Raw genomic sequence first — 26,318 nt, forward strand, 5'->3', positions numbered from 1 at the left:
CATTTTACCAGTAGAGAAAGTCAGGCTTGGAGAGATTACAAGACCTGCCTAATGTTACATGATTAATACATGAGAGAAACTCATCCTAACTCCAGCCTCCCGCTAACTACCATGCTATCTATGTATATTTTTAGGCTGAGTTTTTTAGACTGACTTATAATTAATTTAATTAAAATCTAATTAAATTAACACTACGATGAAGTTTGCTAGAATTATTAGTAGCTTTGGAAACCTTGGTGGTGTGGTGGTTAAGTGCTACAGCCGCTAACCAAAAGGTCGGAAGTTCGCATACACCAGGCGCCACTTGAAAATTGTATGGGGCGGTTCTACTCTGCCCTGTAGGGTCACTATGAGTTGGAATCGACTTGACGGCAACAGGTGTTTCCTATAGGTAACTGCCTTCAAATTAAATTTAGTTGGCGTTAGTGGAAATTTTTCATTAAAGGATTTGAGCTACAAAATTCTCCTTGTACTCTTTTTGGAATTCATAAGTAGAATTGGCATATATCTTCAATGTCACTTTCTATTCATACTACAGTGATTTCCCCTTTTTTGTCACTTAATTTTGGTATTTGTTAGAACTAAATAAAGAAATTTCCAGTTCTTTGCTTTTACCTTCATAAGTACTGAGGGGATTAAACTAGATTAGTGGTTCCCAAACTTGATTGTACATTAGAATCATCTACTGAGCTTTTTAAAAGTATAAATTTCAACTTAAATGTACCTCAGTGAGAGACTAGTTAAATAAATTGTGGTAAATCCATCCATACATTGAAAACTCTGCTACTATAGGAAAGAATGGGAAGGTATTTTATGTATAGATGTGAGACTGTCTTCAAGATACATAGGTAAGTGGGGAAGGCACGGAGCGTGATCTTTAAGAAGGATTTATAATGTATGCACGTGCGTGTGTGTGTGTGTGTGTGTGTGTGTGTATGTGTGTGGAATTTCCTAAGCTACTAAGAGTGCATCCTTTGGAGAGAGAAACCAGGGACAGGAAGTTCAAACGTGGATAGAGAGGCATTGCTTTTGTATTATTCATATTGTGTGCGTGTGCGTGTGAGTGTGTTTTACCATATGCATACCTTATTTATTTAAAATTTTAATTTTTAAAGAAATTATAAATTTCTGGCCCCACTTTCCAAAGAACCTGATTCAGCATGACTGGGATAGGTCCAAGGACTCTGTGTGTCTTAACTCATGTGATTCTGATGTAAAGCCAGGTATTGGAACCACTGATTTTTAAGATTTTGATAAATTCCATCTTTTGATTTGGAAATAGGAAGAAAAGGAAGAAGGGCAACTATGGCAATAGCATAAGATCAAAAGATAACTTCTAGTCTGGGTCACTGGGGCCATAGCCATTGTAAACTCCATCCTCATATCTGGCTGAATGATCATATGGTATGGCAGAAACTGACTCAGATAAGGAAACTTGGATTCTAGCTGGGATCTGCCAATATTTATAGACTCTCTGGGCCTTGGTTTTCTAAATGCATAAAATGAGGAATGTTGACACACATCAGCCAAAGACCACCATTAGTTAACAAAGTCAGGTTTATTACTTGCTGTAGCAAAGGAGACCACACACCATGGGTAACCACAGGGCATCTCCAAAGGGGTGAGTGAAAAAGGGTTTAGGGCTTTGGGGTCTGGAATTAGTCATAGGACTGTCTTGGTATTAGTCAAATTTTGTAAGCTGCAGAGTTGCTATAACAGTCCTTGGTCTTCTCTCTGGAACACCTGAGTCCATGCAGATTAATTACTGTTAGATCAGTTTGTCTGTGGTTTTACCTGAACAAACTGATAGTTTAAAAAAGTTTAAGCTTAGTGATAAACATCATGATTTTGGTTTGGTACAGTTTAGTAACTATCTTGTGAATCAGGGTACTTTTTGCAAGTTGTGGTTTCAGTTTCAGTTCTTAGTTCCCCTTTCTCATTCTCCCCTAGAGCTGCTAGCAGGACCATTTTTCACTTAATCAGTGGTCTCTACTAGTATTATAATTTTGACTGATAATTTTATATTGTTTGAAGAGGAAACAATGTTCAGATTATAGTAAATTCTGTATATCAGCACCCATACACTACGGAGTTTAATGTACATCACAACAGTCTTTTAAAATATGCTACTTGTTTGTTTTGTTGTAGTGTACTGCATTTAAAATATAAAACATTTAAGACATAAGAAGAAAAATATTGATACCTCAATAGAAGCAGGAAGATTCTGTGGTATAGTCCTAAATTTATTTTTTCCTAGACGCAGGTAGTATAGGCTCTTCAAAGGTTTGAAAGCTAAAGGATTGACGCTGGATTCACTGAGACTGTTTCCTTCCAATTCTAAGGTAACCAACTGATTTAAGTCTATAAAAAATACAATTATTGGAATATTAGGATAATGGAAAAACCATGCAATTTCTATAACCTTTCAAAATGTCATATGAAATATTCGATTTATTTGGAGGGCAGATTTTGTAGCTTCCTTGTATCCCCCCCCCCGTAGAGCCCTTTTCCAAGCACGTTGTACATCCTAAAGGCTCAATTAACTGGAACTAAATGCATGGTCCAGTGGAGTGACAGTCCTGTAAAGGAATAAGCATAGTGCTATGTGGTAGAAGTATACATAAGGAGCAGCAGCAAGATAGAGCGGATAGCGATGGTGATATTTTTAATTCTTTTGGTCAAAGGAAGTTAAGAGAGAGACAGGAAAAAGAGTCAGGAGAATCACCACAGAGGCAGTGACAGCTGATTTGGGATAAGTGGAAGGTTATTCTAAATATTTGTAAAGACATGTAGGTATGAAATGGCAGGATAATAGGGAATGATTTTGGGTTTAACACAATGAGTGATTCCTTCTTCTAGGACATGAAAAGGAGTATTCTTTCCTTGCAAACCCTTAACCTCTGGATAAGGGAGTTAGAACAATAAAGCAGAGCAGTGAATTCCCATCATAGTTATTCAATTATTGGCATAGAGTACAGCAAATAGAAGTTTAGAAAAGAAGATAATTAGAAATTCTCCTCACTTTCCTCTGAGCTACCAAGAAAGACTTTTAATACAAACATATATTTTTCTGACCTCAGGAGTGGTATGACCCAGGTAAGTAGAAAGCTTAAAGAAGAATTGACAGCTCAGCAGTGATATCCAGAGGCATCTAATTCTGATGTTTCAGGGTGTGACTTTGTATTTTTTTCAGTGATCAAGATTCCCAGGATAGGGGAAGTTTTCATATTCAACTATAAGTCACAGGCATTGCACTATATGCTGTATGCAGCTCAGCTCCTTCTCTTAACTGTGTTAGAGTCCAATTAGAGAAGCAAGAGAAAAAGACAGTTCCATCAGATAATAAATGCTGAAAGATTACAAAGAGGAGACAGCAGTGTAGATTTGAGTAGTTAGAGAAAAATTAATGGAAGTGGGACTAGAGCTAGGCTTTTAAGGATAGAAAGATTTAGATAGAAATGGAAGGAAATTCCAGACTGAAACAACAAAGTGAACACATGCAGGTTAAGAATGCCATGGATGTGCTTAGGGGGGAGAAAAGAGACCAAACCTGGAGTGGGCTTGGGTGATTCATATGGAACTAAACTGTGGAGGCTATTGTACCCTGGGCAGCCTAGCTTGGCTTTCATTGCCTCTGAAAATTTGAGTAGGGGAATGGCATGACCAAAGCTAAATTTAAAAAAAAGATTATTCTGGTGGTATAGTTTAAGATTGAAGGGCTAAGAGACAGGAAGCAGGGAGGCCAGCTAGTAAACTGTGATAAGTGGCTCTAATTCCTTTATATTCTCTTAAATTTCCAAAACTAAAAGTACTGAGAATCCAGGGTACTTATCTAGTACATAAGTTGAGGTTTTGAAGTGTAATAGAAATTTTCCTTTGAAAAATAGATAATAGAAGAGGACTGATCATCATTACAAGACCTCACAGAGCAAGAAACTACATACAACACAAATTCATGATATTCTATATTACTTTGCAGTTGTTCTCTGTTATTTACATATTGTATGTGTAGGCAACATAAGGTAACAGAAAATAGTGTGGAGTGAGAGGAGGTTTCTTGTAGGTTAGACATGAGGTAGATGTGGGAAGAAGGATTCATTTGCAGAAAATAGGCAGGAAGTCATTCCACTGGTGGCGGGTTCATGGGTATTGACAGACATATATAAGAACACCAATCATGTCAGTCTTCTTATTAGATAACAACATATAATCATTGCTAGAGAGGCCTCAATGATCGTGCGTTTTTATCTGTTTTAGTCATTAATGAAAACAGGAAACTTTGGAAGCATGTGCAGTTTCTCCTGTTCTCTCTCACTTCTACCTTTTATGCCCCTTTTCCTCATATTTAATGACCTGCCTTTTGTCCTCACTGGGTATGCAAATCTCATCCAGTCCCTCTCCTACTTAAAGGTCTTCGGTGGACTCTGCATCTCCTGCTGGATCAATTTCAGACCCCTTAGCACAGCACGTAAAACTCTTCCTTATCTGGTTCCTGCTGTCTTTTCACACCCATCTCTTGCTATCCCCCACGTCATGCACAGAACTGCATGCAGTCCCAGGGCATCCCGAATCTTTCATTTCTTCACTGCTTAGTATATGCTGTTTTCTCTCCCTGGAATGTGCCTCTTCCCCACTTCTCTGGAACTGCAGTCTGAAGGGTCATAAGAGAAGACTTGTCACGAGAGAAAGAACAGAGGAACTGCAGGCCCAGCAATGCCCAAGCCAAGAGCTTCCACACAGAAGGAGAATAGAACCACAGCACTGGGTGATGATCTGTGCTTGGGCTCACCCTTCTCACTGCCTGCCGACTTGCCAGCAGCTGGAACAATCAAGAGAGAACGCAGCACGTGAGGGGCCAGCACTAGAGCAGGATTAAGAACCTGGCACCCCAGTACCTGATTGTCCAGAGGTAGAGCAGGACTGAGAACCCAGCACCTGAAAGGCCAACAGTAGAGCAGGACTAAGACCCCAACACCTGAGGGGCTAGCACTAGAGCAAGACTGAGAACCTAGCACCCCAACAACCTGAGAGTCCAGAAGAACTAGAGCAGTACTGAGAACCTAGCACCTGAGGGGCCAACACTAGAGCAGGACTAAGAACCTGGCACTCCATCACCTGAGAGTCCAGAACTAGAGGAGGACGGAGAACCCAACACCTGAGGGACCAGCACTAGAGCAGGACTAAGGACTTGGCACCTCAGGGGCCAGCATTAAAGCAGGATTGAGAATCCAGCACCTCAGGGGCCAGCACTAGAGCAGGACTGAGAACCCAGAACAAACAAAAGAGGAGCCCTCAGCTGCACAGAAGGGAGCTTTCTGGGCTAGATGACAACAGAGAGCCTTCTTCCTGGCATCTGAACTGTGCGGGTTGGAAGCCTCTGTGGTGCTTGGACTTTGGAGGCAGGAGGGGAGGGGAATGAGAGGAGACCAGTTTACCCTGGATGACAATTTGAGAGGTTGAAAGTAGTGGACACATTTGTGTGTGAGGGAAAAGATAGAGAAGCAGTTCGTGGATGTTTGAGGGCACCTTCAAAGCAAGACATTCATATTGTATAATGATTGTTTTGAAGATACAGCTAAGAATGTGATCTTCACATTCAGCTCAGTAGCGTATTTATTTTAAGTTATATGTTCTCTTTGGTTTCTGTTTAACCCAGCAGATAGAAGTTGACTTTTCTAATGTCTTTTCCATATGACAAAGCCCATCAAAATTTGCGTTTATTAATGTTTTTCAGGTGTACCCTGAAAACCATCTGGAAATTGAGTATTTCCATAACTATGTAATCCTCAAATTTGGCAGTTTTCATTGTTATTGTTCTTTTCCCATCATCAGAAGTACGTTGTTCCTTTAAACCCTATGAAGTTTTTTGGAAGTAGAAGGAAATAACTGAATTGGTTTATTCCTTTAAAGACTTGATTTATCAACATGAATAAAATAAATAATTTCAAATTAGGTAAACAGAAAGTATTGAACATTATATTCCATGAGCTATGTTAGACTGTGTCTTAGTTATCTAGTGCCACTATAACAGAAATACCACAAGTGGATGACTTTAACAAAGAGAAATTTATTCTCTCACAGTCCAGGAGAATAGAGGTCTGAATTCAGGGTGCCAGCTCCAGGGGAAGGCTTGCTTTCTCTCTGTGGGCTCTAGGCTAAGGTCCTTGTCATCAGTCTTCCTCGGTAGTGACCCGGGGTCCAAAGGACACACTATTCTCCTAGCTCTTGTTTCTTGGTGGTATGAGGTCCCCCTGACTCTCTGCTTGCTTTTCTCTTTTGTATATCAAAAGAGATTGACTTAAGATACAACCTAATCTTGTAGATTGAGTCCTGCCTCATTAATGTAACTGACTCTAATCCTGCCTCATAAACATCATAGAGGTAGGATTTACAACACATAGGAAAACCACATCAGATGACAAAATGGTGGACAATCACACAATACTAGGAATCATGGCCTAGCCAAGTCAATACACATTTTTGGGGGACACAAGTCAATCCATAATAGACTGTTAGGAAAATTAAAAGAAAAATGAGACAGTCTCTGTTTAAAGAACTGTATATCTAATCAAAGACATTAGCTAGTGTAAGTGAAAAACTCAATGTAACAATACCTTTTTTATACAGAGTTCACAATATGACACCTTCAATCATCCAAACTTGGCAAAGAAACAAGTGTAAAAAAGCATCAATTCAGCAGTATCAATCGTACAGAATATAGATGCAACTTCGCTAGAACCTGTTCACTCAGACAGCCAGTCCGTGGTGATAGCAGTGTATACAAATGCATTTTGTTCATACTTGGCACACAGTGTGAATATAGCAGTATTTCACTGACCTAAGAGTGCTGGAAGTACCAGTGCAAGCCCTCTCCAACACAGCTTTCAAACTAAAGTTACTACCATAAAGTTTATGCACTGAAGTTTCTGTACTTTTATTGTAGGATAGCATCTCAGCCTCTTATTTAATTCCCATTTACTCATATCTTATACATAATTCTCATGTGCTTGGTTTTAGGTTCCAGCATATGACAAATTAAAATATCAAAATGTATAGAGACAGGGAGAGTTGTGGGTGGAGTATATTTAAGAGTGATAGAGGAGATTCAATCGACAAATTTTAATAAGTGCCTCTTATGATCAAGGAACTGCCTTAGTCACCATCTAAGGAAATAAAACAGCACAAACATAAATACAGACGCAACATTAAAACACATGGTAGTTTGGGAACTATTTGGTGTAACTATTAGGATATTATGGATTTGTAGTACAGTTATTATATTGTGGATGATGATAACCTGAAATCTTTGAGAGAAAATTTTATTTATGATAAGGGTACTTTTTGAGACAACAGGCAGCCTACAGTACATTTTAAGAAGTTCTGCCAGTCAACAGTTAAAATAAGTTTTATCAACTTTAGTGGTAAAATGGCCTAAAAAAATTTACTGGCTTTTCTTTTGTATCTTTTTACAATATTATACGTATTTATAGTACTGTAGATAAAATTTCCATTCAACAGTAGAAGAAAGGTTACATGGAAACTTGTAATGAAAAATCAGATGTTAAATACCTGATAAACTTTCTTCATTGATGACCTGAAGATTGTTGTCATTGATTTTAAGTTCTTCTAATGTAGATGGCAATTCTGAAGGAATCTGTATCAAATTGTTTTCATCTATATTCAGATGTATTAACTTCTCCAGAAGCTTTAAAAGCAAATATCAGTTACTCTTTTATCTGATCACAAATCTACAGGCGTGTATCTTATTTAAGGGTCAGTTTGAAGTAGTAAGTTAAGTCTCAGAAACCTGTATTGACTTAGATAGGCTTAGACAGTAACGTTGGGGCCACATGAGCACTCCCCATATTCACCCTGCCAGGTAGAATGGCCTGGAAGATAACTATATTTTATGACTTTGTATCCCACTACCCATATTATTAGTTATATCCCACTACTCATATATTATATCATATCATAGCATACTGTTATTATATAAGGTATCTATGAGTCAGAATCGACTCAATGACAATGGGTTTGGTTTTTTTTAACCCATATTATATAGCAGCTTTAGTAAGCAAGAGGAAGTTACTCTAGCCACTGGATAGGTCATACTTGCTAGATCTTAGGTTTTCACCTTAATAGCAACAGACATAACATTAATTAAATCATGCCATAATCTGTCATCGATGCCAACAATTAAGACAGTCATTTTAATCCTTTCAACCTACTTGTAGATCCCAGTTTCCTATCTATTCTAAGTAGGAATGGTGTCATAAAATAGCAGTAATTATTGTGGAAATTTTTCAAAATGAAGTTTAACAAATAATGCAAACCATTTGTATATGGTTGGTACCCAAATGATCATGATCGTCTGGAAAGCAGAGTCTCTCATGTGTACCTGTCTCTCATAGGCCAGCCTGCCCCGAACCAGCAGGGTAGAAAGCTGCAGTCGGGCAGTGTTAGAGAAGCCACATGGAGGGATTCCCCTATCCAGTGGTCATATATTCAAATTTCAACTATTTTGGAACAGGACAGAGAATCCCAAAACGAGAAAGGAGGTAACTTCTACAACATCTTCCTCTTGGGCAAATATAAAAAATGGACTCCCTAACCCCTAACACCAGCGTCGTTCTATCAGGAAAGTGGATAGATAGCTTGTGGCAGATACTGCTGGTCTGTGGCAAGCATGTGGACACCTCGAGTGTCTGGAGCTCACTTACTGCCACCCTAGAATCTGGATAAAAACCAGAAACTGGAGATAAAGGGGCCAGGGATTCAACCAAAGAGTGGTCAGAAGACCCAGAAGATTGTCCGAGGGAGTAAAAGTTTGACCTAGAGAGATAGAGCGTGTTTTACTTATGGCTTTTTAAAAAGCCATGTTTATGTGTACTTGTCTACACACACAAACTGCTCCTCTCTTGTTTCTGCCTCTGTTTCTCTGAAATTCCACTCCTCTCTTCCTTTTTGTTGTTGTTGTTGTTTGTTTTCAGTCAAATCTGTTTCTTTGAAGATCAAAGGTTTATTCTATGCTATTTCCTATTCTCTCTCTGTCGCTCTTTCTTCCCTGACCTATCCCCATGCTAATTTTCGTCTGAGTCCATTTGATTTTCCAGAACCCCCTCCAGCCGGAGTATTCCGTATCAGATTTTGCCCACTGCACAAAATAAAGACGCTCTGTCTTGCTGGCCTGAAAAATGTCGATAGAGTTTCCAAATGAGTTCTCCTTAATTCCCAGGAACTGCTTTACGGTTTAAGAAACCCTATTTCCACATGTTTTGGGCTACATGGGGAGAAGCTACTGCATAAATTCAAAACATTCTTTTTGTCACTGATGCTATTGCCTTAAAAATGAAGCATAGAAAAACTGCTAGAAATATGTAGAACAACAAACTATATTCAAGATAAAACTTGAGTGCAGTTTAGGGCACATCAGAGAGGAAACTTTTCCTAATTTAGGAGAAAACTATCAGCTATAGACCTTTTACTTTTTCTTCCTTTGCCCACCTCCAACCATAGCCAGTGCAAGTCTTATAGGAAAACAGGTTAAATATATTGTTATTCACAAATCAGATCAAAATGTTTTTACCTTGAATGCTTTGGGGCCTATGCCTGAAGAGGTGATATTATTTTTGCTCAGATCAAGCCTTTCCAAATTAGGTAATCCATTAAATGCTTCATCTGGAATGGAAGTGATGGAATTCCCTAGGACAAGCAGCAGTTTGTGTTATAGGTGCATGTGAATATATATATATATATAAAACTAGAGCTTTATTTGGAGTGGAAAATAGTACTCAGAAGAAGAATAGAATATATATGATATAAACAAATGCATGTTTAGAAAATATCAAAACTGGAACTAACTTGTTTTACATAGTCAAATTTTTCTCCCAAAGACTTGCTGTATTCTGGTACATCATGTTTTAGATAAAGCCTCTTGCTCAAAACAGCCAGATTGTGGTCTGCTTGACAGTTCTCTTAGCATTATGCATTTTACAGCAAAGATGTATTTCTGGAAGGTGTATAGAATTGATTTTTATATAGTTCTTCATATTTTCCCATGCTGGAAACGTGATGCTATTTTTATCAGTGAAATCTCAGGCATATTACTTACCTTCTCTGAGCATTGATTTCCTTCTCTAAATAAGAAGCTTGGGAAGATAATCTCTTCAGTCCCCTCCTGATCTAATGTTACACCTCTGTGATTTTTTTTGTCTTTGATTCTGTTCTATCTTCAATCTACAAAAGTTCTGTATGCCTAATTTTATGGGGGTTTGTGTGTGTGTACATGTGTGTGTATTTTTTACATTAGCCAAGTATAGAAGTTGATGATTTTAAACACAAAAAACTGAGCTTACCAGAAGTGGTAATACTATAAAAACCTGGTGACCTTGTAAAGTCAAGATTTGATACTGTGACCAACCATGGGTCATTTATCTTTCGTAAGACTTTAGATTTCATAAGTCAGGTTTCTTTAAAGCTGAGTGCACCTGACACACAGGCCAAAGGAGCAGGGAGCCTTGTTGGAGCCAGAGGATCACTAGGCATGGGGCCTGAGTCAGGAGAGAGCATGAAAGCCACAGTCAGTTTGACACTGGGAATGTCCTCAGTCTGGCCATTCCTGGTCAAAAGCATTGAACTTTGTCTATGGAGTATTCATCTCAGTGATAATACATTTTAGAGTTGAAAAATGTCAGTGGGCCCCATTCCCTTCAGTTTCACTTGAGACCACTTCCTTATAAATCACTTGCACCTAAATTATCGTCTCAGGTTCTGTTTCTAGGGACCTTGAACTAAGTCAGTGGTGAGCACAGTGGCAAAAGGAGTCACCCTCCTCCTGAAATGCACTCTGAACCCCATTCAGACTCTCACCCCTACATCTTCAGGTCACCCCTGGTATGGGCCTTGTCGTCCAGATGAATGCCCAGGCACATCCAGTCTGGTCCAACTTCCCCTCCAGCCAGCCTTAGACATACATCTGATCATGACATTTCTCCATTCAAAACCCTCCAGTTGATCGCATAAAAACATGGGCAAAAGGTCTGAGCCACTGCATACCCTAGAATGGCTAAAATGAGGGTAGAAACAACTAATAATACCAAGTGCTAGCCAGTGTATGGGGCAGTGGAAACTCGTCTACGTGGCTGGTAAGAAGGTGCAGCCACTTTAGAGAAGTGCCTGGCAGCTTCTTATATAGTTAAACATACATTTACCATATGACCCAGCAATCCCACTCCTAGAGAAACAAAAACTTAGGTCCACACCAACATTTGTACATGAACGTTTATAACAATTCTATACATAATCACTCCAAATTGGAAACAACCAAAATGTCCCCTGGTTACTGTGATCCATCCATACAATGGAACATTACTCAGCAACAAAGGAGAACGAACTACTGGTATACACAACAACATGGACGAATCTCCAAATTACTATGCTGATGAAAGAAGCCCAACTGAAAAGGCACTGTCTGTGTATACGACATTTTGGAAACGGCAAAACTATAGGGACAGAAAACAAGTCAGATATTCCCAGTGAAGGGAGGGACATGAGAAATTTGGGGTTGGGGGGAGGGGATGTTCTGTATCTTGGTTGTGGTGGTGGTTACATGACTGTATGCATTTGTCAAAACTCACTGAACTGTATGCTAAAAATAAGCTTTACTCTGCAAATTATACTTCAGTAAAGCACACTTTAAAAACAAAAAAGGTCAATGGAAAAGTCATGATTTGATTTGGAGGAATTTGCTTTATACCTAACTATTCAGCATTAAGCTCCTACCATCTCTTGTGCAGAGTTTATTTATATGTTTGAAGATCATGAAATTAGTCTGTTCAGGGTTAATTTATATTATTATGAAATTAAAATACAATGTTCTTAGGACCGTCAGATGTCATTTACTTTTAAAGCACAAAATAAAACAGAAGTCAACATCTCTTACCAGCCAGCTCCAAACTTGTTATCTCTGGTGCTGTTATTGGTGGTATCTCTGTGAGCTCCACATTTATGCAGCTGATGGTCTTATAAGACAGAGAGCACCTGCTTGGCAGAGGCGGTGTGCCTCTAGGAGGAGCAGGTATTGGGAATCGAGAGGGCATTCTGAGACCATCTCCTCTGACAGCATCTTCTTCATCTTCCTCTCCTTCCTCTTCCTCTTCCTCTCCTTCCTCTTCCTCTTCCCTTCCTTGATTTAGACTTTGATATGCCTGCCCCTCCTCCTCTTGAGATCTCTGCTTTCGCTCTTCCTCTCTGCTCTCCTCCTCATTGTGCAGTCTCCCCCGATCTTGAGGTCCAAGGTTTTTTTTCTTTTGCTGCATATCTTCATCTTCTTTAATTTCTTCATCTTCCTCTTTCTCAGATTGAAATGCTTCTTTTCTTAATACTTGGTCCATTTCCAGCTGGGTAGGTATAAGTTGCTTATGAAGTAAAGTGGTAGGTTCTCTTTGTTCTGAAGAATCACCAGAAAATTCAGTTCTATCATTTAATGCTATACCACTGAACAGGGAATAAGAGACTAATAGCCAGGCAAAAGGCAGTAGCAGAGGCAAGTTGATGATATTAATAAAGGGAAAAATAATGAAAATAAGCTTAGTAAATATTATTCCCTCCAAGTATTTGAGTGCAATTTAAAGCTGCAGTGCATCTTGAAATTTTTGCTTGGGAAGTTTTAATAGTAACTTAATTTCTATTATTTTTTAACATCTCTTACAGACTTTTTTTTACTTTTGGCCTCTGGGTCTTAATACTTATTTTTACTAAAATAGCATGCTGCCTTATGACTAAAGAGGGAATAATATTGCCACATGATGCGAAATGGTAAGCAATCCTATTGTGAAGTTACAATATAATCAGATGTGATACCTTTATAATAGATACTGTTCAGTTAATTAGGGTTATTGGTAATGTAAGAATCTATAGATTGTCATCAGACATAAAAATGTAAAACATAAGTATATTTTACTTGCTTATAGTAATGAAATCAGCTTATGTTTATAGATTTACTATTATTTTTATCTGATTTTATTTCTTTCACCTCCATAAACCTAATAGTATACTCTGGTATTCAGAAGTATAAAAAGTTCTCCATTTCCCTCCTAGACTCTACTTAAGTCATGTTTACTGCCTGAGACTTAGCAGAGGCTTAGTGGACTTAGTGATGGTATTTTACCTTAGATATATGCACTGGAGTGCTTATTATTCTATGATGATGGGAGAAAAATAGATAATAGTAGAGAGTTAGTCTCCTTTTATACTAAGTCATTATTATTTTTGGCAGAAAGTAGAGAAGACATGACAAAGCCTGGAGTTCAAACTCACTGTCCAAATGAAGAGCTCTAGGGAGAATTGAGTTCACAGTTGGATAGGTTTTCTTCCATCAAAATTTATAAATTTATTTTATTATCTCCCTGCTTTCATTTAATACTATATGTGAACTAGTCCAATAAAGAAATTAGAAAATACAATTATTTGAAGAAATTTCTTGATAGCAATTCAGTATGTATTATAACACCTGTGAATTACAGTTTCACATCTCTACTAGAACATGCAAAAAGAAATAGGAAAAAATTAGTGAAAGAAAACTAATGCTGTCATATTCAAACATTTAAAATCCTTCCTATATATCCAAGTTTATTGTTAAAAAATAACCACAGCATTTCAAGAATATTTCATATCCTTTGAAATATGTCTGAAAATTTCTGAATCTTGTCTTTAATCCCTTGTGTTTCATCCCAAAGAATCAGTTTCAGTAAACACTTTAATTTTCTAACATTTTTTTAAAAGCATAATACCTTAGTGAAATAATTAGTAATATAAAGCAAAATACAATTGCTAAATATTCTAATTGTTCTTCCTAGCAAGAGACTTTTGTAGACATCTACCCTTGTGGTCATCCTGTATGCATGGGAATAATTTACCTTAGAGACAATAGAAAATGTTCCTGTCCCTTCCCATCATTAATGATTTAACAAATATTTATTTGCTTATTTTCATAAGACATTGGCTAGTCTTTTCTTGGAATATCCATAGATAAAGTAAGATATAAGCCTGACTCCCATGCAATCATTTGGTAAGAATTAGTGAACAACCAATAAAACCGCAGGGTGCCACTAGAGACCACTGCTCCTGGGCCATGCTCCTTTATTACCCTTAGATAATCCGAGGAATAATGGCCCAGAAGTTCCTGCACTACTTTTGAGTGGTTGGAGCAGACTGGAGAGGTGTGGCTTCATTCTCATTAGATGGAAACCACTCCTCCTTTGTTCACTATGAATTCTGCACATCTAAAATGAGGATAATGATTGTACTCATGTTGAGTTGGGTTTAGTGAGATAATGCACATAAAGCACTAAGCAGAGATCCTAACACATAATAAGAGCTCAGTAATGTTATATATATGTGTGTGTATCAACACCTGTGTATGTATATAGGAGCCCTGGTGGCGCAATGGTTAAGTGCTCAACTGCTAACCAAAATGTCGGGGGTTTGAACCCATCAGTGGCTCTGCAGAATGAGAGACCTGGTAATCTGCTCCCATAAAGATTACAGCCTAGGAAACCCTGTGGGGGCAGTTCTACTCTGTCATATACGGTTCCTATGAGTTGGAATTGACTCAATGGCACACAACAACAAAGTTAGCTGTAGAAAATACTGTTGCTGCATCTTTAATGCTGACACGTATTGCCTAAGAGAGTCAAATGTGGAATGTAATCTGATCCAAGTTCACTCAGGGTGACAGAGTTGGAGCTATAAAGCCAAGATCTTTTATTTCTGTCCCCCACCATACAGTTTTCCAAATATTTTCTGTGTTTGTCAGTAATTTGCCAGAATTTAATGCCCTGATGACTCGTTTGTCAAAATTTAAAACTTAAGATAGTGTCAGAATAAAAACAAATGAAATTTAAAGGCTAAATCACACGTGGCATTTTGTTTTGGCAGAATCTCTATACCAGTATGAGAGCAGACTGGGCAGCATTCTTCTTCAGGTGTAAATGTTTCAGGGCACGTCTGAGGGTGGCACACGGTTTCATCACAAAGCAATCTTCCGTTCAAGCAGAGGCAAGTAGTACAAGGTTCAGGAGACCATACAGCTTTGTTGTACATGACCATCCCCTTGAACAAGCAGTGCCCCTTTTTTCCTAGAAGAGCACAAATAACACACGGAATACATTAAATTGCTTATGTGAGTTTCAGCGGTTGTGAATAGAAATGAGCACAATATGAAGTCAAACTGACATAACCACACAAGAAGTGTGCTCTTTGCGTGTTCACACATAGGATAGAAGTGCCTTATATAAGGAACCTTCTGAAATGCCTCTCACACACATCTCCTTTCTACCCCTCTCATAAGAATGACTGCCTCTTGGTAACTGGACTCTGTGAATTCCACTTCCATCTTGTATCAGTCAAGGTAGATGAAGTTATAAAACAGCAACAAACAACTCCCAAATCTCAGTTTATTTCTTATTCTCACTTCATGTCCAAGGTGGGAGCACAGGGGCTCTGCTCATTGTAGTCACCCAGAGACCTCGACAACAGGTTTCATCACAAAGCAAGCTACCCTAAATCCTGCAGCAGTGGGAATGAGAGGATGCAAACCACATAAGTGCTCTAAAGTGGCTTGTTTTATCGGCTAAGGCAAATTATATGGCCACATGAATTTCAGAAGGGGCACAGCATGCAGTTCTATCAGTGCCCAGAGCAGCAAGCTGGGACAGCACCAATGACGAGCCCACACCTCACTACTCTCCATGTGCAGATAGGGGAGGGGACCATACAACATGTTTCTGTGGCACTTCTGACATTGACTTCTCAATGAGATATTGCAACTGCATCTTCTTTTAGGGCTTTTATTATTATTTTACTGAAATATAATTTGCATACCATAATATCCACTTTTTTAAAGTGTGCAATGCAGTGTCTTTTAGCATATTCACTTCTGTACATACAGGGTTGTAGATAAAAATACATGCCTCTGGGACTGTGGATATGTGTATCAACTAAGCAGGCTGTCAGAGAGCAAGGAGCATATCAGATGGATATTTTCCTTCTACCCCAGGTGTCAGTCCTGATAACTCTCCTCCATCTGACAAGCCACTGTCTCCAAATTCCATCCCCAAATGAGCTCTCACGTTTGTCTCCTTCTTTCCCTCACCACTGTCTCAGCCCAGTTCAGGCTCTACCTATCTCTTATTTGGATACTTGCAATGGACTAACCCCACCCACCTACACCTTACTCCATCACCTCCAGAAAAAAAGTATATATAAGTTTTTTCCTGTCTATAAAAGTACTATACCCTATCAAAATTCCAACAGCCTTTTTTGCAAATAGAAAAGCTGATGCTTAAATTCATATGGAATTGCAAGGGACTCCAAATAGCCAAAACAATCTTGAAAAAGAAGACCAAAACTACAGTACGAAACTACAGTATTACAAAACTACAGTAATCAAAACAGTGTGGTACTGGCATAAGAATAGACATACAGATCAATGGAATAGAATTGAGAGTCCAGAAATAAACCCATACATCTCTGGCCAGTTGATTTTCAACAAGGGTGCTAAATCCATTCAGTGGAGAAAGAACAGTCTCTTAAATAAATGGTGCTGGAACAATTAGATTTCCACATACAGAAGAATGAAGTTGGACCCTTAACTCCTACCATATATAAAAATTAACCAAAAATGGATCAGCAACCTAAATAAAAGAGCTAGAACTATAGAAAGGATACATATTCTATTACCTAATTTATATGAAATATCCAGAGTAGGCAAATCCATAGAGACAGAAAGCAGATTGGTGGTTGCCAGGGGCTGGGAGGAGGAGGGAATGGGGAGTGACAGCTTAATGGGTACAGGTTTTCTTTTGGGGAGATGAAAATGGTTGCAGACTAGATGGTGGTGATGGTTGTACAACATTGTGAATGTACTAAATGCCATTGAATTGGACACTTTAATGGTAAATTTTATGTTATGTGTATTTTGCCAGTTAGAAAAAAAGTAGTATGGAACCATTGGAAAGCATTTTTAGACAATTCAGAAATGTTTAGTATACATCCTCTAACTTTTTACACATACCACTTATATTACATAATTTTTCTATGTTTTAAACAGATTTGAGATCATATTTTGCACAGTAGTTTTCAGCCTTTTTATTTTCTATTATTATAGCTAGGACATCTTTCCACTTAACTAGGGAAATCGACCTCATCGTTTTCTAGCAGCTATGTGTACGCTATTATAATATCTTTTATAATATCTTTTAAACTGATTTCTCTGCCTCCATATTCTCTTTCCCCACTCATGCTGTAAATGTCTCCTAAACTGCTTATTTTTATACTGTATGCTATTCTTGTTAATTTGGGGGAAGTAATATCATTCAGAAGCATTTAGTTTTGTTGAGATAATGTATGAAACTATTGGCCACAGAATATTATATAGTGATATTTTCTTTTGTCTTTTGAAGTTTTATTTAACGACAACCTATCTATAATATAAATTGCTGTTTTCTGCCAAACCTGGAAAAACATGGACCATTAAATACTGGTTTTTTTAAAAAAGCCTAGTTAAAATCTTTGACAGAAACTTTAGAAATTCTGTACAAGTAGCCCCCAACTTACGATGTATTCCAGTTACGACCAACCACATTTACTACTATCTGGTTTTTTTGGGTACATCTTATCGTTAGAAATATGTACTACATGCAGTGTTGCAACGTGTAACTTGCTGATGTTATCATTTCATTCTCAGATATTTACTCGAAGATGTTCAATGTTATGATTTACTGTTCAAAATGCTGCCATATAGCAGGCTATGAAAACTCAAAAAAAAAAGGTATTCGGCTTATGTCAGAACCAACTTATGACAGTCATCAGAACAGAACCCCATCATAAGTTGGGGACTACCTGTTGTTTATTCTGTATAAAATCAATTCAGTGGTTTGAACTCCATTTTTGGTTTAAAAAATTTCTACAGTATGAATAAGAAATAAAAGTGAAAGGTCATGACAAAGCTCTCTGCTGAAATGAGACTATATTTACTTATATTTTGTTTAGATGCATGTATTCATTTCTTGATGAAGAACTGAAACAAAAAGATAAATTTAAAATTACTATTTTAATACTACAGCCAAAAAGACTTTTCAAAAATCTAATATATTTATAGGCATTGACTGTGTAATGAGAGTATAAAAATGAGAATTTAAAGTGTAAAAATGAGAGTATAAATTAATTTTAGTAATGGACTAGACTTCTAAACATACTTGAATTCATTCAGCTTTTTGTGCTGGTCTCTTTCTGTCATCCTTTCCTGTACTCCCACTAGGCTAAATTTGGTGTGAATGTTCCTATGTTCTCTAGCTCTCTAGGAAACAGCCAAACTCCCAAGCTCATGCATCTGGGGCCTTAATATTACCCAAAGAAAGAATTGTAAGAGAAGAAGATAAAGCATAGAAAAGGGAAAGCAAAATTAAGAGACCAGTAGATAAATAGGAAATGGGGAAATTGGAGAACAAGGAGGGAAAAGGAAGAGGTGGGGAAAAACTGCAAGGAAAGTTTAAATGAAAGGCTATGTTTAATAGCCATGTATTCATAGAACATCCAAATAATTTATCTCTGTACTTTAGATCTATCATTATAAATGAGAAAGCAATTTAAAAAGTTATATGTATACTATGATTAATAAACCAAAATGGTAACTGTGGTTTTATAAGAACAGTCATAGGATAAGTAATTTTTTTCTTTTTCCAATAGTTTTGTATTATAAGCATTGTTCCTTAAATCATTCTTTAAATTATTTTAAAAGTTACCTTTATAGATGAAACAAATTGTAATAGCCTGGAGTTGTTTGTTTGCTTTTTCTTTTCTTTTTCTTTTGCGAATTATCCACATGGAGGTTCTCTCTTCTCTCTCACACACACTCATACTTTTTTCTTACCTGGTAACACATTATAGCTTGATTCTTCTTCAATAAAACTTGAGAAGGATTCAAATTTTTCCTCCGTACTATAACCCAAGTTAGCAATGGGAAGTCTTGCTGCTGGTGTAACAATATTTGTTTGCTGTACCCTAAGCTGTCTGTTTGACCTGTGGTTGGCTGAAGAGCTTTTCCTTAATCTTCGGTAATACATCTTTCTTCTTTGCTTCCTAGGAGTTTCTTTATTTTGTCCAAAATCAATGTGAAAAGTAACAAGCAGAAAAAAAGAAAACAAAACTGCAAACTTCATGTTTGATTTGTCACCAGCCAATTTCTAGAATGAGAATGAAACACAATTTCGAGGTTAGTGGTAACTAAGTTTTTGCCTCTGAAATTGACTTATAGTTGCTGGTATGACTTGGTAAGCAAGTCTTTGAAAAATCACGCATATATGATAGATGGGCTATCTGCTGTAGTAGAAAAAACAGAATTTGGGATGTTTCAATCAGAATCAAAAAACTTTTGATATCTTTACTTCTAGATCAGGAGCCAGCAAACTTTTTTTTATCAAGTACCTGATAGTATATATTTTAGGCTTTGTGGGCTGTATGTTCTCTGTCACAACTATTCAGTTCTACTCTTGTAATGCAGAAGCAGCCACAGACAATATGTGAACAAATGAGTGTGGCTATGTTCCAATAAAACTCTATTTACAAAAACAGGCAGTGGGTTGGAATTGGCCCGTGGGCCGTAATATGCTGACCTGTCTCTGGACCACTGCATGGTAGGTTTTCAGAGATTAACCAGGAGATTACTCTCCACCTGTCTAAAATTTGTTCTGTGACTAGCATCATCTACAGCCCATCTTTCTAGCTCTTCTATTTTGTTTGTTTATTCTCTAACTTTATAATGTTTTGCTTTTTTTTCGGGAGGGGGCATGATTGTACCATATTAAAATAACAGTAAACTAGCATCAATTATAAAGAGACATGAAGAATAACTTAATCAGCTGATCTCAAGGGCAGCACAGAGCCCTGCACATGACACGCTGAAAAAAGTATTTTAGAAATGAAAATTTAGTTACTCTTGGTGATAAAGACCAAGTGCAATAGTAGCATTGTGGTCAGACAGCCTGGTCCAATATAAAATTAGGGTGTCAGGGGTTGGAGTCAAAGGATTTACACACCAAACCTCTCTTGACCTACACTTAGTGCTGCAAAGGGAGGTTTCGGCAGTTTCATTGCCTCTTAGAGCTTTAGCAGCTTAAGGCCTACCTTGGTCAATGTCCTCACTCTCACCCCACCTGGTCATCTTTTCTTTCACTGCTCCCTACTTAGGCTCCCTCACCGTCAATATTCTCTGGGACAGAAGGCCTTCTCTACACAGTTAGGGAGTGTGAAGGAGACTCTGAAACCCCATGCATTTTAAGGACCCAGGATTGCAAAAGCTTTGCTGCTGTCATCTTTTAATGAGAATTTAAGGTATTTGGTAGTCCTATAAGGTTCGTTAAAACATCAGTTTTGCTCAGCAATAACGTTTATCCCAGTTTTTACAGGCCTTCCTCCATAGACCAGAATAAAACTATGTTCCACAAATATTGACACTAACTGGTGATGGACAGGAATGGTAAAAGGTTCAGAGTGATGTTACATATAGAGATTAAAACCCTAAATTACAAAGAATGGGCATTGAAGGAAGGATCAAGGGGTAACAAGTAGCCATAGACTCTATCAATTAAACCATCTTGTTGAGACCTTAAGAAATAGCTGAGAGGCCTTCTAAGCATCTGACCTAACCTTTCTATTTGTCCAAATACAGTAATCTGCTGATATCCATACACCACTCTCTTAGAGATCTACTTCAAAACCTAGAGGTAAGCTGTGGGAAATTCTGAGGAGTCTGAGTGGAAATCCATGTGCCAAACCAAACTGTGAAGTCTGAAATAGACTGAGGATAAAGCAAATATGGTGACCTTGTCTCAGTGGAGGCCTATAATGGTTGTAACAAACACAGGGTTGCCACCCAGGGTCCTTTGCCTAGGTACAAATGTCACTAACTGACCTATTTTCGATATTTTGTCAAGATGTCCTGCTTATTTTTGGATTATACTGTTATTATACACTCTTTGCTATTCTGTTCTTTATAGGGATTATGACATGTATCCTTGACTTGTCAATGTCTAATATGTCTAATATAAATTAGTACCTTTGCCTCTTCCTGGACAATGCAAGGATCAGGACTAACTTTAACTTCCGTTATACCATCCCAGCATATATGGTTGTTTTTGTTTTTTTTTCCTATGTATTTTAATTCTGTATATATTCATATAAAATATATCTTAAACCTTCAAAAGATTATTATTATCATTTTATATTCAAAAGCTTTTTAAATCAGGCTTTTTCTCAACCTCAGCACTATTACAATTTGGGGCTGGATAATTCTTTGTTGTGGGGGCTTTCTTGTGTATTATAGGATATTTAACAGCACTTCTGGCCTCTACCCACTAGATGCCACTAGCACCTTCCCCCTAGTTGTGACAACCAAAAATGCCAGACAGTGCCAAATATCCCTGGGGGGAAAAGTCACCCCTCCTCAACTGGGAACCACTGATATAGATTTACCCAAACATTTACCCTTTTTCTTTCTCCTCATTCCTTACTGCATCTCCAATCTTCTATCTAAATCATTTTCTCTCAGGTTAAAGAACACCTTCTAGTAATTCCCTTAGTGTAGGTCTACTACCATATTTTTACACAAATAGCATGCACCTTCTATGTTTATTTGCCAACCGCATCCTCCCCCGGCGAGGTATTTTTGTAAGCAAGCTAAGCTAACGGTAAAATGTAAAAAAAAAAAAATTGGCATATTATCATTTAGAAAATGTCTCGTGGCGGGAGGGCATGGTTGGCAAACAAACATAGAAGGTGCACATTATTTGTGTAAAAATGCAGTAGTTGCTGGTTCTGTGATTTTATTTGTCTGAAAATGTTTGTATTTCACCTCTTTTCTGAAAGGATATATTTGCTGGATATAGAATTCTACATTGACAGGTGTTTTCAGCATTTTGAAGATATAATTTCAATGTCTTTGTTTCCATTGTTTCTATTAAGAAGTCCTCTTTCAATCTAGTTATTTCTCCTTTAAATGTACCTTTTTTTTTTCTTCTGACTGTTAAGGCATTTTTTTGTCTTTGGTTTTTAGCTGTTTTACTCTGATATACCTAGTTGTGGTATTCTTGTTTTTATCCTGTTTGGGGTTCAGAATCCTTGAATCTATGGCCTGATGCTGTTCATCAAATTTGGAAACTTCTCAGCCATTATCTTTTTAAACTGTGCTTTCCCCTTCTCTCTCTCTTTCTTTTTAGAACTACGATTACAGGTATAATAAATAGACTTCTCATTATGCCTTTGATGTCTCTTTCCCTCTATTTTTGTATTCTCCCTCCTTCTGTCATTCCATGATTCATCCTGGTTATTCTTGTTCACCTTTCTTCCAGTTCATTCTCTCATCAGCTGTGCTTTATCTGCTATTACCCTACTTTTACGCAAGTAACACACGCCTTCTATGTTTGCTTGCCAATCACTCCTTCCCACTGCGAGGTATTTTCCTAAGTGTGCTATGTTAATTTTTTACAGCAATGTGTAAAAAAAAGTTAGCATAGGAGTGCTTATGAAAATACGTCGTCGGGGGGAGGGCGCAGGTAGCAAACAAACACAGAAGGTGTACATTATTTGCATTAAAATACAGTAAACCCATCTATTGACTTCCTTATTTCTATTATTGCATTTTTTAGTTTTAGAGGTTTTAGTGGCTCTGTTTTATAGTTTCGGATTCTCTGCTGAAATTCTCGATCTCATACTTTATTTTCTTGAACACATTAACCACATTTATTTTAAAGTCTGTATCTAAAGACTCCATATTCTGGATCCTCTGTGGGTTTACTTCTATTGTCTGTTATTGCTTTAGGTTTTTGGCCATGTTGTTCTGGCTCTTTATATGCCTGGTTACTTTTGATTGAGTGTCATACATTGTATTTGAAAAATAATGAAAATACTTTGAGACCTAGATTGATGTTTTTTTTAATCCAAAAAGAATTTACATCTGCTTTGGGCATGAGGTTAAGGGCACAAGAAACCATAGACTGAGTGTTTTGAAGCAGGACTTTACTATATTCAGTTAATACTTACACCGTGGATTCCACCACAAAGCCTGATGATTTCACCAGCACTACTCTTCCCCTCCTCCTTCCCACTCCTTGCTTGGCCCTAATTCTCATTTTTTGGTTTCTCTCTAGCCTTGTAAGGCTGTTTTAAAGCTCTACTAAGCTTCTCAGCTGCCTCTTCTGCAATCCATAGATGTTTCCAGAAGAAAAGTTGTTCCAAACCTCCCTGGGTTTCCTTCTTATCCCAAATATAGACCAACTTTTTAAATTATTCTTCGCAGGTGGATTGGTCTGAATTCCTACACTGCCATCATCAGAAGCGGAAGTTCCCTCAAATTCATTTTACTTCTTGCTGAAATGTATCATCTTTCTCTCAGAATGTATTTAGGGTTGTAAAATTTTTAACATCTTGTACGTATGTCTGAAAATGTTATTCTGTTTAGGTGGAAATAGAACTATAGTTTCAAAATAATTTTCCTTGAATACTTTATTGACATTGTTTCATTATATTGTTACATCTAGTGTTTCTCATGAAAAGTTTTATTTGAACTAATTCTCATTCCTTTGTAGGAAATCTTTTTCTCTCTCTTTGAAAGTTTTTCAGATTTTCAATTTATCTTTCATATTCAGAAGTTTTACTATAATTTACTTATCTATGGGGGTTTTTTGTTTGTTTTTGTTTTTTAATTTATCCTTCTTGGAATCTTTTAATCTGAAGGCTTCTTTCTTTTCCACACAAGCTCTCTTACACTCAGTTCTCTCCGTGCCTATTCAAGGCTGTATTTTCCCTCTTTAAGTTCATTCCCATCTTCTCTCCGTCTTTCAGAGACTTCTCACAGTTTCTGTCCTGCCAGGAGTTCCCCTTCTTATTTCCTAGTGCAGCTATTTATTCAAGTATATGTTAGTTTGTAACATATTTTCTGTTATTTCTAGGGATTTGATGAGAGAGGAGAGGCTATGTTTCCTGCTCCATTTGCCCTCTTGAATTTCAATAATTCTTTTTATAACTTCACTCACCATAATCATCTTCTTCTATTAGATTTCCTTTGATAATATTCCAGCTTTCTACCACTTTACCTTATCTCAACAAATAGCAGTCTCTAAGGTATCCTCATGTCAGCTAACTTCAACATACAAACTTATGTTCAGTATCTATGTACATTAATTACAGTAGTCATTTCAAAACTCTTGCTGTATATCATTGAAATGAAACTATATTAGAACATTTTTTTGTAGTCTGGTTTTAGAAAAACTAACATGCAAAGTCTAAGAAAGGAGCCAGTCCCGTAGCTGACTGGCAGCTGAAATTGTAAAAGTCAATTCAGAGAACAAATTAGTATGTTGGAAAGGAATGGCAATAACAGGAGGGGGAAGCAATACGAAAAATTAAACTGTGAGTCAGGGTAGAACTAGGATGCTGAGTGACCAGGGAAGTGGGCTCTGATGAAGAGCATAAATGTTCTGTGTAGCATAAAATATGTATATTGAAATTTTCTTGCTTTGAGAATTATAAGTGCAGACTCTTAGCCCTGACATGGGTGAGAGTTGTGAGGAGCCAGGCCCTAGACCACAAGGGCTCTGGGCGTAAACTCCCAGGAGGAGCTCAGGCATCCTGTTGTCCCCAGGCCTCATCTCACCATTCGCTTGCCAGGGCCGTGCCTGAGGGAGTGGATAGGAGAGAGTATGCCAGGTGTTGCCAGGCTGAGGGTAGACAACCCCTTCTCTCTTTATCCACATCCTGGGAACCATCTCCCTTAATCTTTCTTTTTTAATTTTCCCAAAATGGGCCTACTTTTACTTATCCTTAATTTTTACAGAATCAGTACTTAAATAGTCTCATTGAGATGTTTAAATAATGTTTAAAATGACCTCTCAATGCTAATATTACACTTGTTGCTGAGACTTCATTATTTTCAGTGATTTATAGAATTTTATATTGTATTTAATATTTAGTCTAATAAGGAACTTTGTAAAGCTATTGAGTACGTTTCTAGTGATAAAATTTAATAGCACTCAATTATAGTAGGCTTCATTTTGATCAAGTAAATTTTTTCTTTCTAATACTAATTTTGTTCACCTCAACATTAAATACTATCTATAAACCTTGATTAACTTATTATTTTTCTCCATTTGAAGTTTTTCATCATCTTTTTAGTAAGCTTTAAAAATACTAAATTTAGAAATTTAAACTTTCACACAAAGCCATAGTGTGACTTTTTACTTCACTCAACAAGTTTAAAAAGAAAAACATTTTCAGCTGATCCTTGGTGTTGTTTTAAGACTTAAAAATAAAGAAGGAATAAAATTTTCAAACCAATTTGTACTTCTATTAAGTACTGAATTCTATCTAGACATAAAAAGAACTTTATATCTAATTTTGTAAAGTTCGAAATATTGGGTAGTATTCATCCTGAAACAAACAAGTAAATGCAATAATGCTTACTTTAAACTTTAAAACTCTATTAGTAAAGAGCTAATTTCCTAAATTTTTAAACATATTTGCAACATAAAACACCCAGATATTAAAACCATTCCACATGCTTTAGTAGAAACTTAAAATTAAAAAAAAATTTTACCTGGAAATCTAAACTAAGTAGACTGTGCTTGGTGCCATTTAAGTCCAGCTGAAAATGAAACAAAATCAGAGCTTTCTTTAAAACAAAGAGAGCAACGGAAGGGGATGTTGAAAAATATTAACTGACTTCTTAGTAAAATCTAAAATAACTGTTTCCCTTGGGGATAAATGCCTTTCAGTTCTTTGTATGGAAAGTCAGCCAAGAAAGTAACCAGGGAAAATGGTTACCAAGGGAAATGTTTTTAAAAATCCCAGGAAAAGTGCAAAGCAGCGAGCAACAGCAGCAGCAAAATAGTCTACAGGCTCAAAAGGCAAAGTTGGAAGCACAAAATGCAGCTTGATTAAGAAATGTTTCATTTTCATAGATCATTTGCATTGAAAACTCTTAAAATAAAAATAAAAACTTCTATTCACCAAAAGACTTTACCAAAAAAGTGAAAAGACAAGCTACCAACTGGGAGGATATCTTTAGAAGCCATATATCTATCCGACAAGAACCTAAAAACAAATGTATATAAAACTTCGACAACTTAACAACAAAAAGACAAATAATCCGATCATGAAATAGGCAAAGGACTAGAATAGACATTTCACCAAAGAGGACATTCAAATGGCCACCAAATACATGAAAAGATGCTCAGCGTCATTAGCCATCAGAGAGATGCAAATCA

At 37.2% G+C, this 26,318-nt stretch overlaps 2 protein-coding genes and 1 long non-coding RNA gene across 8 annotated transcripts in view; 2 read left to right on the forward strand and 1 right to left on the reverse strand.

Moving 5' to 3' along the window:
• The window catches only part of ECM2 (extracellular matrix protein 2), a 45,215-nt gene extending 18,972 nt beyond the window's left edge, over positions 1-26,243 (reverse strand). Inside the window, exons 1-7 of one of the 2 annotated variants that reach the window (XM_004384218.2) lie at positions 25,649-26,243; positions 18,932-19,244; positions 14,949-15,137; positions 11,942-12,514; positions 9,587-9,702; positions 7,570-7,705; positions 2,204-2,361 (exon numbers count right to left, since the gene is read on the reverse strand). In XM_004384218.2, coding sequence (XP_004384275.1) covers positions 2,204-2,361; positions 7,570-7,705; positions 9,587-9,702; positions 11,942-12,514; positions 14,949-15,137; positions 18,932-19,220 — 1,461 coding nt within the window. In that variant the 5' untranslated portion in view covers positions 19,221-19,244; positions 25,649-26,243. Of the gene's footprint in view, positions 1-2,203; positions 2,362-7,569; positions 7,706-9,586; positions 9,703-11,941; positions 12,515-14,948; positions 15,138-18,931; positions 19,274-25,648 lie in introns of those variants that run through there. The other variant, XM_004384219.2, reaches the window with a different exon arrangement.
• Positions 1-26,318, forward strand: part of CENPP (centromere protein P) — a 391,733-nt gene that overhangs the window by 276,923 nt on the left and 88,492 nt on the right. The window lies entirely within an intron of this gene.
• The window catches only part of LOC111822006 (uncharacterized), a 59,227-nt gene continuing 34,856 nt past the window's right edge, over positions 1,948-26,318 (forward strand). Inside the window, exons 1-6 of one of the 4 annotated variants that reach the window (XR_002825303.1) lie at positions 1,948-2,342; positions 12,712-12,816; positions 17,747-17,830; positions 19,145-19,273; positions 20,248-20,391; positions 20,729-20,784. This is a non-coding gene — a long non-coding RNA (uncharacterized LOC111822006). Of the gene's footprint in view, positions 2,343-12,711; positions 12,817-17,746; positions 17,831-19,144; positions 19,274-20,247; positions 20,412-20,728; positions 20,785-26,318 lie in introns of those variants that run through there. The other 3 variants (XR_002825304.1, XR_002825301.1, XR_002825302.1) reach the window with 3 other exon arrangements.

The sequence above is a fragment of the Trichechus manatus genome, unplaced genomic scaffold (assembly GCF_000243295.1).
Source record: "Trichechus manatus latirostris isolate Lorelei unplaced genomic scaffold, TriManLat1.0 scaffold00120, whole genome shotgun sequence".
Classification (NCBI taxonomy): domain Eukaryota; kingdom Metazoa; phylum Chordata; class Mammalia; order Sirenia; family Trichechidae; genus Trichechus; species Trichechus manatus.